General features: G+C 38.2%; 1 protein-coding gene across 11 annotated transcripts in view; it reads left to right on the top strand.

Moving 5' to 3' along the window:
* AKAP6 (A-kinase anchoring protein 6) overlaps positions 1-16,233 on the top strand; it is a 283,028-nt gene that overhangs the window by 87,136 nt on the left and 179,659 nt on the right. For all 11 annotated transcript variants that reach the window (XM_066998060.1, XM_066998067.1, XM_048058598.2 and 8 more), the window contains 2 exons: positions 4,655-4,906; positions 9,292-11,082. In XM_066998060.1, the coding sequence (XP_066854161.1) occupies positions 4,655-4,906; positions 9,292-11,082 (2,043 nt within the window). The remainder of the gene's footprint in view (positions 1-4,654; positions 4,907-9,291; positions 11,083-16,233) is intronic.

Genomic DNA, 16,233 nt, shown 5'->3' with positions numbered 1-16,233 from the left:
TTTTTGTTTTGCATGTACAGTAGTTGTAAGACTGAATGGCAATCTGTTTTTTCTACTGAGGTTTTACTGTGAGATCAAAGGAAAGAAATTGTGTGCATAGCTTCTCTGTTGCTGATATTAACTCTGAAGCAACATATTTGTAATCTTTCATCTTTCTGTAGTTTCATGTACGGTGTAACAGAATTTCTTGAAGAGCAGAGCAGAGATTTTTTTTTTTCCAGTTAACATCAAAGCTTAGCTTTCATCGACTCTGGAGGGTTTGTTTATGCACTTTTTCTTTGTCTACTGCAATGTTTGCAGTTGAGGCTATTTTAGTTGACGTGGAGAGCTATGAGCTAGCTGATGGATTCAGCAGCTGCAAGTTCCAGGATCAGCTGTCTGGAAGACTGAGTGAAGTGGGCAGTTGGCAGCCAAATGGATACAGCCCCTGTAGCATAAGAAATTCCACAGTCCATGCTACAGGATAGTTCATGAAGGATGACAAAACTTTTACTGTAACACCACTCAGATGTAGTGTAAAAATGCATAGTGGATGTTTGAGATCAATGATTGCAAAAAGTCCATTTGGAAATGGTGCTTTCTAAAATTCAGGCTATAACAGCTCTTAAAATAAAACTATTGATAAAATAGATAAGAATTTCTATGCTTTTATTTGTAGGCTATGTATCATTGCACTTGATGTAGAGCTATGTGTATTTAGAGATAGATGCTAGCAGATAAAACTTTTTTACTTAGAAGTATATGGTTTATTTTATCTATCTACTGCTTCTGGTAATAGCCACTGGCAATCTTTACAGCATTTCAGTACCATCTTATGATACTGTTCTTCTTCGTTTAAATATATAAAGTGTAATAAAGACACATGACAATGTTCGGCTTTTTTTAAATGCTAAATCAGCTACAAAGAGTTTGAAAGAATGAGGAAAATGAGGCCATATTGTACCAGGTCTTAATTTTGGGCCTCAGTCAGGGATTTATAACAAGTACACTATCGCTTATGTACAGGTGAGTGTCCGTGGCAGGATGAGGCCACCATTGTGTTCAGTCTGATACAGACTTCTGCAGCTGACTGGGTGTAAGGTGTGGAGGGGATGAAGCACCTTTCACTGTGCAAAAAACTGTAGCAGAACACCATCACTGCAAAACTGAACTAACAGCACCTGAAAAGGATGTCCCTAGGCAATGAACGAGTAGTGTGGTCTGTAATAGTTGTATACCAGTTGCTTGAGACAAAGGACTTCTAATAAGTTCTCATTTTTCTTTTCAAGTTTACCATCTTTTGCAAGATTTTTCCTTATCACAGTCAGAATTTCTCTGAAGCATTGTTTCTCTCCCACAGTTTTAGTAAGTTGCACTGGCTTCTTACTCATCTTAAAAAAATTCTTGCCATGAGCATCTCTACTTTTCAAAAGTGCCACTGTTGAAGACAAGACTTGAATAAAGTCTGGAAATATCTTTCCTCCTGCAGTTTTAACAGGAAAGACACTGACCTTGAATTCTCTTGAAAGCAAATGACTTACTTCTACTCGTAGCAGAATTGCTGGTGACATTTCCATGCAGTATTTAAACTGCATTCACTATTAAAGAAAAATATTAAATTCATAGCTGTGCTAGATTTTATTTTGCGGAATTATATGTAAATATCCAAATACCACATACAGTAATAAGAAAGTGTACTAGGTATTACCAACTAGATTTGAGATTGTTTCCTCTCAAGATGCTATTTTTTGCCAGGCAAGTATAAAGAAAAGGCATGTAAAAAGGCTGCAGACTTAGTAATACTCTTCTGCTAAGGACTAAGCAGCAGTAATATATATGGCAGAAGTCATCATTCTTCATGATCATTTTCTATTGACAAAGGGCTGACGTGAGCCTTATATAACTATTCCTCTGTCCTTTGTTCAGCCTTCACCTTCCGTCATTATATGACAGTTACAAAACAAGGAAAGGGGGATAGCAACAGGGGACTAATTTTCCAAACCTTGTGCAAGATGGAGTTCCAGACCTGGTTTTCATCCATTTTATCCAAGAACCCGGCCTCCGGTGAAATGAAATCCAGTTCATGTGAAAATGGCCACAGACTCATCTGAAACTGAAGAGTCACCCACGAAAACAATGCTGTGTGATGTGGGAACAGGAAATTATGGCTCCTGTGATTCTATTCCAGAAATACCCAATAGACTGGCCAAGTACCATGTGTGCAGGGGCTGCAGATCTAGCAGTAGCTGTCACACAAGGGGTTAGTGTGTGTTCAGTAGGACTGTCGCATTGATGCTACCTGTCTGTAAGCGCACGGTCAATCCAGGCAGTTCTTGCTAATCTTCATATTTGGAGTGTGTGTGCAGGTGGACTACACAACATATACATAATGGGCAATGTGACCCGGACATATTTGACTTGTGCGTGCATTGTAGATATTTGTCCAGGACTTCTGGACATTGAGTATCTGGAGCTATTAATAGGGGAGTTAAATCCCTTTAAGTTGATGCCTGGCCTGGCTGCAAATTAAATCAAACTTCCTGACTTGTTCGATCAGTTTTTCATCTAATAGAAAGAAAAGAAAAAAAAAAAAAACACATGAGGTAGAAAGCACATCATGTCAATGTATTTGTCAGGAAAGGAAAATGTCCTTTATATTCTCCCATGAAAGCAAAGACAAGGCTACAGTGACAGAAGTTCACTACTGGGCTAATTCTAGGGCCAGAAGGGAAAAGTTGCAAAATGGAGCTCAGGGTTTAGAAAAGGTGTGCAGGGACTCCATTTCCTTCCTGGCTTATTCAGCCACTCAGAGAATAGCTTCCTAAATCCTTTAAAGAGCTGGTACTTTGTTTCACTGCGACTGAGATGGTAATCTTACATTTTAAGATCATGCTCTGCATTATAGACTTCTGCCAGAGTACGTGACCTCTACTTGGATATCGACTAGTCCAGCCTTAGGTTCTCTCCGTGTTACTGAACCTGTCATGAGAGGTTAATTACCTTGTTAGTACATAAAGGATTTGGCTGCTGTAATGCTCTTAGTGGGCTGTAAAGTACTTTGAAGTTTGATTGTTGAGGCAAATGTGCGATTTATAACAAGCTGTGTAAAAATTAACAAATATGTCCTTTAAATTTATGCTTCTTTCACACCTTCAGTGGTGTTGGCATTTCCATTTTGGGACAAAAATTTTCTGTTGCTGTGGAAAGTTTGTCTGCTTCAGAAACTTGAGATGCTGTTGTAGCTACAGTAACAGTAACTCTAGGGAAAGCTTGTTTGAAGTATGGCTCTGAACTCTTTTGATTCACAGTATTACCTAGATTCATTAGTCAATATTTTTGTACGTTATCTGACAGTTGTCAGGAGATACTTGCTCCTTGTTAGAGGAACTCCATGTTAAAACTCTTTGAGAATCCTTGTGGAAGTTGAATTCAGCACATGGCTGTGAGCTTGAGAAGCTAGAAAATAATGACAACTTATTTTTGCAGGTTGGTGTAACCACATGAGTAGTCCAGCTGAAGATATATGAAATACATTTATATAAATCGAGTCTAATTTATAAACTTACAGTTATTGCACAGTGTCCTGTCACTGAAACTGGAAATTAAACTGTTTTATGGCCAGAAGGAAAAGACGTGAACAGCACTAGGGAACTGAATGCAAATTCAGTCAAACTAATTTGCTTACAATGTTCTTTAAAATATTTGAAACAACATAGTAATAGAGCTGTATTTTCCCGTAATGTTATTGTGGTTCAATAAATGTATAATAATCTTTTAGAAAGTTTGGAAAAGATTTTACTGAGAGTTTTAGCTGTGTCTGTGTGCCTGTAGAATAGGTTTAGTGCACTGATCTGGTAACTGTCAAGTCAATTCGCCTACCTGGTGGCGTGTGACTATTTGAAGCTGTGAGCACTCGCAGCCCTGAGCATTGCCAGGTGAGGCTGTGTGCTTTGTACTTGCAAATACAGCAGCTGGTTGTCAAAATACAGCAGCTGGTTGTCATGACCAGTTGGTCGTGACTGAGGAGGGAGATACTGGCTCCTTCTCAAAGCACCCCTAAAACTCTGCTCATTGACACTCCAATGTTTTTGGGCTCTCCTCTGGCATTTCTGGGAGCTACTCCTGCAAGAGACTTGATGCAGCTGTCAGGGCTTTATTAAAATGAGTTAAATGTTGACATTAAAATGCTGATATTACTCAAACATAATAGTTTCTGTGGGGCTAATAATCTGCAATCTGTTGCATTAAATTTATTTCTTAATATTAACTTGAAATTTGATTTTAGTTTAATTTACGTACACACAACTGCACATTCAATAATTTGGCTTCACTTTCAGACTGAAGATGTCAAATCTGAGCTGATAAAAATTACTGTACTGTATTATTAACTTAGAAGGAATCAGCTTTACTGAATATCTTGTTACTCTCGTGCTGTACAAAATGATGAGTATCATTAGAAACACAAACTTTTATTGTAATTGTTTGATAGGATTGTTTTGATGGGAAGCAAATTTGAAATGAATCAAAATTATATTGTATATTCTTAATTATTATTGGTGTTATGTATGTATATGCTATCATTTACTGGGTGGTATAAAAAGTGGTTGACAAGTAGAGCTGATCCATGGAAGGACCATGCCTGTAGCTAAATACCTACTTTATTTTTCCATTACAGGATATTTGTGAAGATATATCTGATCACGTTGAACAAATTCATGCTCTACTAGAGACTGAGTTTTCCTTGAAGCTTCTCTCTTATTCTGTCAACGTGATAGTCGATATCCATACAGTGCAACTACTCTGGCACCAGCTACGTGTTTCTGTTCTGGTTCTGAGAGAGCGTATTCTTCAGGGGCTACAAGACGCCAATGGAAACTACACCAGGCAGACTGATATTCTGCAAGCTTTTTCTGAGGAGACGAAAGAGGTACAGTAACTAAATTCAGCATTTTTGAGAATTTCATCTGTATTTGAAGCAGCTTGTCCCTGTTGCACATTTAAAACTGCTAGGATGACAATTTTAAGGATGGCTTACTTGACTTCTAGATATTTGGTACTAATTTTGTAAGAGAATGTCTTCCCTATCTTCAGTTGATATCTGTTCTCACTGAACCAAATTAAAGGAAGTACCAGTATAAGGCCAGCTTTCAGAAATACTATGTTAGTGGCAAACAATGTTATCTCCTGATTGAAATATTTTTCATAAAGGAATGGAAACATTTACAGAGGGGCATCTGGTCCGAAGTCCATGGTCTGTTCACTCCTGAATTTAAGGTTCACATCCTATTTAAAACCCAGTTTTTACATGCAATGAATTCTCTAATGAAAAGCTTGGGCGTTTCCCTTCTTACATACAGAGACTTGCACAATGTTTTCCAAAACTTGTCAGGCTAGGTCAATACTGCTTTAAAGCTGAGGACATGGACTTTTATTTGGTTGAGTGGTTGTTCTGCAATATGTTTCTAAACAGTCATACATTTTGCCTGAAACAATTATGCATGCATCATGCTTTTTTTTTTCCCCTCTCTAATGGAATGTTGAATCCACACACATGTAAATGGTTTGTAAGTCTGGATTCATTTAGCTAAAGTACCTTTTCCTTTGAACACATTGTTACTGAATTAGTTTAATTAGAAGAACACTGCTGGCCCAATTTTTAAAAGTGAAAGAAGATGCACATTTTTAATAGTGGGGATAATTAGTGGTTAACAGAAAATACCTCAGCATTTAGAGGATTCTTCATTCACTGAAACTCCTAAGATTAAGATAAAATGCTTCTGTTAGGATTAAAAGCATTTACAGAACGAGACATCTAGATCAGTGCAGTCAGATTCTGTGACCTGTGTTACGGAGGAAGTCACAAGTCCCCTAAAGATGTCCTTCATTTCAGATCTCCCAAGTTTAAAGAGAAAGTACATATCTTTCTACTCCCTGGTGAGTTTTATATGTGCTTTTGCTACACAAGAGTGGGTGGTCCTGAAATCAATACTTAGATATGCCCAAGCCCACCTTCCGCACCCCCTCCTCCTGATGTATACATACCTGGTGCTTCAGATTCAGTTTCTGCTTTGCTGTTGTTCGTAAACCTTCTCTGGCAAGTCTGAAGGAAATTCACGCTTGTCAGAACGCCCGGAGTGGTGAATTAGGGTGCAGTCATTATTTTATGGCATGAGCATAGTGATTTCAGGACATAAAGAAGGGGATGATTCAGATACTTAGAAACAGAAAATGTCCCATATGGATCTGATTATACCTGCTACAAAAAACATCCCTCCAAAAAAGGGGAGGACTGACTCATGAAGGTTGGATTATTTTTCATTGGAGAAGAAAATGTTGCCAGATAGACTTATATGGTAATAAAAAAGACAATATATCCTATCACAATTCTTAATTACCCTCAAGTAAAGCATAAATAATATTTGGTAAAATTAATAGTTAGCAATAGCAGGGGCACAATATTAATACTAAGTTTCTATTCTAATGCTTGTATAGGTTCACAGAAACTGCTCTCTGCAGTTTTTAACCTGCTGGTATTCATTCAAGCTTTTCATCAGGTATAATAGTAGTGGCTTTATTTGACTGAAATAAATAAATACAAGATAAAGTAGGAAAAAATTGTATCTGCTGTCATCTAACTCCATTATTTATTTATTTATTTATTTATTGTGTGTTTCCCTTGTATCCTTCCCCAACTAGGACTACATTGTGGGACTAATTGCCTCACGATACAAGTAGCATATCTATTAGGGATTTTCAGGCATATGGGGTTAGTGAAGCTGCCCGAGCAAACCTAGAAACCTTTGCCCATACAAATAACACTTCCTTGCAGAAACATTTTCATACTTTTCAGTTCTTGGGGAATATGAACAGGGTATGAAAGTTTATTTTTCTCCTAGAAGGCCTGAAAGTTATCAGGTTTGTAGTTAATAGAAGTAAATTTTTCACACAAAGCAAAGACTTCTATTTTGGAATTTACTACCTCAGGACACTTAGAGGTGGAAAGTGTAGTTGGGCTCAAAAACAAATGTAAAAACTAAGGAAAGATAGGAAGAATGATAACCTCTGGAAAAGAAAACCCTTATGCTGCTCATTGGCAGCAGCTGAGGGTGCAGGTAGATACGTGGAAGGGTCATGTAGGTACACCCGCGTCTTACAGCTCAGCTAGCAGAAAATGTCTGGAACTGCTGCAGACACAGGATACTGGGCTAGAAGGAAATGTGATCCGAACCAGTAGAGCAAATGGTATGCTTTTCTGTAGTCCACGAACCTACCATTTCACAAAATGTTTGGCTTGTTCCGTAAGTCAGCTGTCTTCTGCATAATGGTCAAGAGTGGCTCTGGCTGCCAATGTTAACCGAGGAGCTCCATGGAAGTGACCTGCCAAGGTTTCTTTCGTGCGCACTAAGACAATCACATCTTGTTGGTATTCACTGCTCCCTTGGTTCACAGAGCACGTAGCCAGTCGTCCGGGCGGGCAGCAGTCCTGCCGGGGCTCTGTTTACACTGTAGCTGTGACAAGCACAAATGGGCACAAGCTAGCTTCAACGTAATCAACAGGGATAATACTTGTAAAGTGGCTACCAAAATGTGGAAGTATGCAGCACAGGCTGTACTGGCTTGCTTAGGAACCCAAGTAATTAGCTGGGCAGGCAGTAAGTGTGCTTTTGGCTATCTCAGCAGTGCCATACAGAATCAGGTGCTGCAGGAAGAGGTACGCAAGGTTTCGTGGCTTGGAGGAAATAGAATAGGAACCAGTGAGGCAACCTGCCATGATGGATATACTTCTATCCATGATGGATATACTTAAATAACTTTTCAAATAAGAACTTCAGAGTTAATATTTTGAAGGACGTTTTTCTCTTTTAGGACTTACCCAAAGGTAGATAAGAAGGAAAGAAAAACTAGTTCTGTGCAGCCTGAATTCTGTCTAGCTGAACCTAACCTGTGAGTTTTATTCCACAACTGATAAAGAGAGGAAATATGGAAAGGACCAGTATAAGCCCCTGTTAATATACAGTGAATCCTAATGTTCTCTAACAGTTGGTAAAATTCAGAGTAGGAACAACCTTACAAATTAATTTAGCTTATTTGAAAGAGTCAAAAAATGCAGAATTGTGCTGGCTTAAATATAAATACAAGAAGGTGTTGGAAATACAGCCCAAAGAGTTTTACAGCTTTTTTTTTTTTAATGGTATTTTACAGTATTTACAGAATTTTACAATATTACAATGTGCAAACAGGCAGATTTTTTGAAGTAAGGCATTCCTATTGGTAGTTGTGTAAATAATTAAATATAATATTTTCCTGAAATAAAAACAATGTTAATACTGGTGTTAAATAATGCTCCTCTGAAGTACCCATTTAAGAGGCTGCCTAGGAAATGACTGAGCAAGATGGTTTAATGCATCTGATCGTAAATTTTATTAATGTTAATAAACACTGTTTTAAGAGATGAGGGAATGGAGCTCATTACTCAGGAGAAATGAAGGCCCCTAGGGCCTTGGAAAGGGTTTTGATTTACATATGGCTTTACAGTTTCTAATCTTTTCTTGAGATTAGAGGAAAAAAGCAGCTGTAATACTGATCATTTTTTAGTCATTATGTTCCTTAATAAATGCAGCTCCAAAATACAAAATTGACAGTTTTATAGAAACTTCTCCTTTTAATTCTGGACTATTGATATAGTCCAGTTTGTGGCATAGGTTCTACATCTGGTTAGAATATGCTAAATAAAAGATATTTTTCAAAGTCCAAGGTTTTGGTTGATAAATATTTTTCTAATCTCTCTTCTATAAATAATATTTTTAACTAGAGGAGTTTTTTGTATGTTTGCTTTGACTAATACAAGTGGGGTGGACAGAGTACAGGGCTCAAATTTTACATGTTTATAGAAGATGGCAAACAATAGCCTTCTTTATTAAGACTGTTCTTGTTCAGACCATAGTCCAAGTGGTTTATTGTGAGATTGTGGGGTAACTGCACCTTCTTTAGGAAAGAGTTCGCTTGAAAAATATCTGTTATGAAGACCAAACTTGGGAATACAGACCAGCATACTGATTTAGGCACCTAAAGTTAGAATACTAAAACATGAGTTCCTGCCTTTTATGATACTTTTAAAATAGTCATTGTAACCACTTGAGCTAATGTTGGCTTTTTTATTTTTAAGTCTGCTTTCAGTTTATTGGCAGTTCAGTAATGAATGCTTTTTTAGCTGTTAGGTAGCGAAACACTGAAGCTGATAGTTCATTACCTTGTGTGTGCTGTATATGAAAATTAAATTTCTAAAAGGTACTATTTCTTTGTCTGTTTCAGGATCGTCTTGACTCTTTAACTGAAGTTGATGATTCTGGACAGCTAACTATCAAATGTTCTCAAAATTACTTGTCACTGGATTGTGGTATTACTGCATTTGAACTATCTGACTACAGTCCAAGTGAGGATTTGCTTGGTGCCCTGGATGACATGACCTCCAGCCAAGGTAAAGCAAAATCATTTGAATCCTGGAACTACAGTGAGATGGATAAGGACTTTCCAGGACTTATCAGAAGTGTGGGTTTACTTGCAGTAGCAACTGATTCCATTGCTCCCCAGTGTAATGAAGCATTAAATGAGAAAGAAACCGATTTACCTCTTTCGGTGGAAGATGAGGATGAAAGCAAGGAGAGGAACGCACCCCAAGAGCTTTCACTATCATGTCCTCCTGCAAATTCCTCTGTTCCTAAAGGCCCTTGCTCTGAAGATGGTGTCTCATCAACTGACAGCAAAACAGTTTCCACATCAAAGAAAGCAGAATGCAATCTTCCTCAGCTCACTGGTGAAAAAATCAAACATCCTCACTGTGAAAACTCAACTCCTAAAAGGTCCATTAGAGACTGCTTTAACTATAATGAAGATTCCCCTACACAGCCTACGTTGCCAAAAAGAGGTCTCTTTCTGAAAGATGATGTTTTTAAGGATTATATGGAAACCAATGATTTTAAAAGGCAAATCTCTCAGATAGTAAAGAATGAAATGAGTAGAAGTACACCCTCGTTGTTAGATCCACCAGATAGGTCCAAGCTTTGCCTAGCTTTACAGTCACCCTACACTAACAGTCCATCTGCAGTTAGTCAGTCATATGATTGTTTAAATAAAATAGGTGATAGAAATCTTGAGTACACAATAAATAATCACTTTAAGGACAGTCCTGTAAGTCTAGGGAAACCTGCTCACTACACCTTTAAAGAAAAATCAAAGCACAAGAAGTCTCATGATGCTTCAGAGAAAGCGAAAGCTGGCAGAACATCTGGACATATGTGTAAAACAGCTCCACCAATACAAGTCAAAAAAAGGGGACGTTCTTCTCTACAAAATGGGATTGCTTCTCATAACTCTCAGTCTCTTGAGGGGACAGAAACAGATTCTACTTCTGCATCATCAGATTCTTGTAACCAGAGAGACCCAAGTGGGAAATCACAAGGTAAAACTGAGCCTTTTAGTTCACCAACACATAGCCAAAAGAGTGCTTCCTCAGCTGGTTCAGAACTTATCAACTCATCACCTCTTTTACTGAGAAGAAAGAAAAATAAAAGTTTCTGCTCATCACCAAGTTATAGTCATACAAACAGTAAAGATGGTGAGGTCTGGTATGGATCTGACGAATATTTAGCACTTCCTTCACATCTCAAACAGACTGAAGTATTAGCTTTAAAACTAGAAAATTTGACAAAGCTGCTGCCCCAAAAGCCCAGAAGAGAAACCATTCAAAACATTGATGACTGGGAGCTGTCAGAAATGAACTCAGATTCAGAAATGTATCCAACGTACCAGGTAAAAAAGCACAAAAAAACGGGTAGAATTTCACCAAGCTCTTCAAGTGATATAGTATCCTCCTTGGGTGACAGTATTGAATCTGGGCCTCTCAGTGATATTCTCTCTGATGAAGATCTTTCTATGCCTGTATCTTGCATTAAAAAATACACTGAAGAAAAGCCAGAAAGGACTGCTGTCACTCAGCCCACTGAGAATGAGACATCTGCCTCAAATAAATCAGCTTTAATTCATCAACTCATGCAAGATATACAACATCAAGAGAATTATGAAACCATATGGGAAAAAATTGAGGTAAGGCAGTAATCCTGTGTTTTTCTGCTGTCTGCTTGATAAGCCTATATTTGGAGATGGAGCTGGGGGCAAGGGAGTAGTTGCTTTCTTGTTTTCTTTTAACATTGAAAATAGTATCATCTAGTGACTCCTAGAAGTAGACAACAGCAGTGATCGCTGTGATTATGATAGACTGTAGTTAACCTTAATTATACAGAATTTGCCTACATTATTACTTACATCAATGCCTGTAAACTTGGCAAAACATACTCTACAAAGAGAGTAGAGCTTTCCCAAGATCAGGTATGTAATAGGTTATTTTTGGATGAAATGACAGGTAAGCATTGGAAAATAAGGAATTTTTGTTGTGTTTGGATGAAGTGATGCTTCACATTACTTGCCTATTTTCTTTTAAAAAATAATTGCTTTAGTCCAAGAATATGGGAATAATTTTATTGAATCCTGTCACGTCACGTATAATAACCACACTGCATTTTCACCATTTCTCTTCCCTTGAAGTGATAGCCCTTCCAGTGTTGGTGGAACTAAGCATAGCATCTACTAATTTTTTTTTCTTCCTTAAGTAAACCCTCCTAAATAATGGCAATTTACTAGTGCAGTATGCTACTGCAATAGTGGCAATATACTATCCAATTTAACTTCAGATGAGATAGGATTTTCTTAGCTACTAGCAATCACTTCAAAACTAACTCTTCTACAGAGAGAACAAAGGTTGCATTAGTTAACACTATGAGAGCTCTTCTAGAGAAAAAAGTATAAACTTTGCAAAGGGAGCTGAGTTTGAATGAATAATCAAATAATGACCCAACAACCTCAATAATAAAGTTATTAGTTTACATTCATAATGCTTTTTTTCAGTTTTCTAATGTATTTGTCTTCCTTTCTATTGTAGAGGAGAACTCTCCTCTTCAGAATATTTCATGTCCATATTCAATACAGTTTTCTAAAATGGCTGTCAGAAAAGAAACCTCCATCTCTGGTAGAATCCAAAAGCCTTTAAAATTCAGAAAATGCATTAAAGAGTGATCTTGGCATCTAAACGCTAAATCTGTTGTCTGCGTTATCCTCTTTGTTATTAAGCTCTGTAAGAGCTAAAGAAAAATAGGGACTTAGCTTTATAACTTCAGTAAACAGTTCCCGATTTCCATAACTTTTGAAGATATTAAAAGTAGCGTCAGTAGTATAAAGGTAGTTGAGCTAGAGATGTATGAATAGAAACATTATTCAGGGTAGAAAACACAGGGGGAGAAATTTCTTCTTAAATTAAGGAGGGAGCATCAGCTGTCAGCCTTGAAACACTCAGGCACAAAGGGCAGTACTCAATGACTTGAGTTGTTCCCTCCATTCAGATGGCTGGGGATCATCTTCTGTACTCTGATGAAAGAACCATTTCCGTAAGTGCAAGTTGTTTCTATGCTTAAGTTTGTACAGTGTTGAAAATTAGTCCGGGTGAAGTTTGTGGATACAGAGCCCTTCATTCCGTGCAAGCAAAAAATCCCATCAAAGCCGCTTGTCAATATGTAAGATGCTGTTTCACTTGATGCCACAAGAGCCTGTTTAAGGATTGGAGTTGCTGAGTGTCTAGGGACCAACTCCCTCCACTAGAGGCAGCTAGCATCCTTTTGGCAAGAAGCAGGTGGCAGAGAAGTTTTTTTTTCATTGCCATCCCAAATCATCATGTTTACTTTCCTCAAACTTTTTGAAAAGGTAATTCTCTCTTTTTGGGCTCATCTGTCTCCTCTCCTCAGCTCATCTGTCATCCTCTCCTCACCTCCTCTGGAGGGTGCATTGGGCTCCTGGCAGTGATTATAGGTAGTCAGCTGCTCTCTGGACAGAGTCAGCCCTTCCAGACCGTGATTACAGCCGCCTCTCTTGTTCTGGTGAACTTTGCTACCGCTGACCCTGCTTTTTCTAAAATTCCCGTGCCCCAGAGAAATGTGTTCTCCTGTTTGAGAAGCAATGATTTTGGAGTTTGAAAATAATCTTACGAAGTATGTTATAGGATGGGGCTCAGAGTAGAAGGAGGACAGTAAATGTAAAGAAGGCCAGGTGCAAAGAGCACTATTAAGAAAAGAGAGAGCTCAGTAATCCACATGCTTAAAAGCAGCATACAAGAAACTTTCATATTTATTTCATGCAGAAAGGTCTATTTTAGTTACAGTAAATGGCTTGAAAATGTACCTCCTGAGCTGTGAATAAAAATTATCAAGAGAAAAGTTTTGACATGTTTTGCAAAAAAATGTATATTTTAAAGAAATACAAGGTTTTCCAAAGCTGCTTATTTACCTGAGTTTTTTCATTGTTTCTAGCAATTATGTTTTCTGCTTATAGGACTAGTAAAGAATCACTTTCTGAATACAAGAACTCTTACTGAGGTAATTTCTGCCTCAGTAACACAATGGTGCCTTACTGAACAAGTTTAATTTGACATAATTAATAGCAAAATAGAAAATTCCTCCCTTATGTGATGCTATGAAGTACTGTAAACAAAATCTTCCTAAAAAATACCATACCTGTGTCACAGCTGAGTCCTTTGTTTTGGCAGAGCTCCTGTTTCATAATTCCCTACGCAGAACAGGAAAAGTGTGCCATTGCTTTTTAATTATCATCATTTGGCGTTTACATTAATTCTGTTATGTAACAAGTCCTCCAGCCCCAAAAAGGAATTTCCTAATTGCATGAATACGCATCTTAGCAATAATTCAGTTCTTCTTTTGTTAGTGGTGGTTTTGTGCTAAAGAAGTCAGGTCTGAAATGAGAACTTAATTAAGGAGAGAAGAAACATGCTCATGCATATTTGCAATTCAGTTACATTGTTACAAATGTCTAGCCTAATATATTTTATTTATTGAGGTTGTAAAACAAAACTAAAATAACTCAACCTTTCCTTTTGGGAGAACAACAGCTTAGAAACAACTGCCAGCCTGAAAATCACTGAGAGTCATATTTTAGCTAGGAAATAGAGTGAAGGTAATAGAGTGAACAAGGAAGCTTCGACGGGAATAATTTTGAATTCATATAAATCCGGAAATATCTTGATGGTAAGCAATTTGTTGAACGTATGCTAAAGTATTTATTGGAAGACTTATTGTCTCAGTTATATGGAGCATAGTCATGTGAGGAAATTGATAAACTGTGTTTTTTCATACTTCCAAATTATGCAGATGCCCTTGCACAAGTACTGGCATACTGTTAACCTTTCTGTCTAGCCCCAGACAGAATCCTACTTGACTGGCCCATTTGCAGTTGAATTGGAAGGAACACTGTCTTGCTTTGTGTTAAATACTACCTATTCTTGCCATATCTTGTCTTCCACTGGAGCTAATTCTTTAGTATATGCTTCTTATTTATTTAACACTGGGTATCTCCATTCTGTGGTACATTGCAATTTCTGTGGCAGTTCTGTGTGCATTTCAGAAATTACTTTTTAGAGATAAATGTGAGAATGAGTGATGCAAAATTTGGATTGTTCTTTTTATTGTTGAAGTATAGTTCTACTATGAAAAAGAACATAAATGAGCTTTTAGTAGCTGCCCCAAATGAATTGTAGAATGCAGATTCAGGTCTATAGTTTCTGATGTACTAACTGGAAAGGGAAAAGATACAACAACATCATTCTTCCAGGTAAAATCAATAGAGTTCTTTGCAGTAAGAAGATGGGACAGTTCAGCCTGGAGAAGAGGAGGTTCAGGAAGGGTCTCATCAATGTGTACAAATACCTGAAGGGAGGGTGCACAGAAGCGGAACCCAGGCTCTTTTCGGTGGTGCCCAGTGCCAGGACATGAGAGACAATGGGCACAAACTGGAACATGAGATCCTGTCTGAACACCAGGAAGCACTTTGTTATTGTGTGGGTGTCAGAGCACTGGCACAGGCTGCCCAGAGAGGCTGTGGAGTCTCCTCCTTGGAGATCTCCAAAAGCCACCTGGACGTGGCCCTGTGTGCCCTGCTCTGGGTGGCCCTGCCTGAGCAGGGGGCTGGACCAGGTGGCCTCCAGAGGTCCCTGCCAGCCTCAGCCGTTCTGTGATTCCGTAATGCCCAGTTGCCACTTTTCACACTTAAAATTAGGACTCCATAGTATCAGTTTCAGAAGGTTTTAAGGTTTAATTTCTGTAAGAAATCTAAGTTTTCCTTAAAATCATACTAATAATTGATTTTTTTTTCATTTTTATGTGCCAACTGAAAAATTGGAAGGAGAAGGTGATCTTGGGATGATCCAATGATAATGGATTTTAAATCATCTCACCAATAAATTGATAACAGCAATAAAAAAACTCATTCAGCCAGCTTTATCTCCTCCTCTAGAAAGCAATACTAGAATGACTGTACTGACATCCTTGTCCTGTAATCTGTGGTCACTGATAGTCCCATTCTATTTGATTTTTGAGAACATTATTATAAAGGGTGGAAAGGTAACCATTTGCAAGATAGTGCATTTAAATGAAGATACGTTTGCTTTTCAGGCCTCAAGGCTTATTGTATGGAGCAAATTGCCAAATTTTCCTCATTTACAGACTTGCTGCTTGTTTTATTGCAGGCTCCTTTTCTGTAAGAGGCAGATGAACAGATGAATTTCTCCTGAAAGTGGCAATTTGATATCTATCAATCCCATCTTTTCAGCTCAGCACGTTTCATGAATTTGCCCTCAACTCTGGCAGCTCTATATTTTGTCTGGGGAGCCCCGCCAGCCTTGGCAGTGGTTACCCAGCTGCTTGACATATTTTTCTGGTGTGGGTTAAATAATACCCCAGGGATCCTACATCGAAAAGTCAGATAAAAACTTTGCTGCCTTCCAGGGCCCAATCAGGTCACCGTCACCCTTGTGCAGCCATTTATCCCCTCCAAACCCAAGATCTCTCAGTGGAGCAGAGATTAAAGTCCCTTTCTGCAAGTTACTGGAGAAATGGGATTAATTTTCCTGTCTAGGACGAACTAAGGATCAGTGAGTTTTGCAGTCTGCAAAGAAGAGCGTAATATCAGAGCTGATCTTGTTCATGTAACAAATAGCTTGTGTATTTGGGTGGGAAAGATTTGCATTTTCAGAGGGTAGTCACAAAAGATGGCTAAGCTGTTGGTTTATGCAAATGTTTGATAGGCTTGGTAGAACAAATTACGTAGTGGAGTTACAGCTGGGAGTCCATTTGGACAGCG

The sequence above is a fragment of the Anser cygnoides genome, chromosome 5 (genome assembly GCF_040182565.1).
Source record: "Anser cygnoides isolate HZ-2024a breed goose chromosome 5, Taihu_goose_T2T_genome, whole genome shotgun sequence".
NCBI classification, from domain to species: Eukaryota; Metazoa; Chordata; class Aves; order Anseriformes; family Anatidae; genus Anser; species Anser cygnoides.
This window is presented reverse-complemented; position numbering and strand designations above follow the sequence as displayed.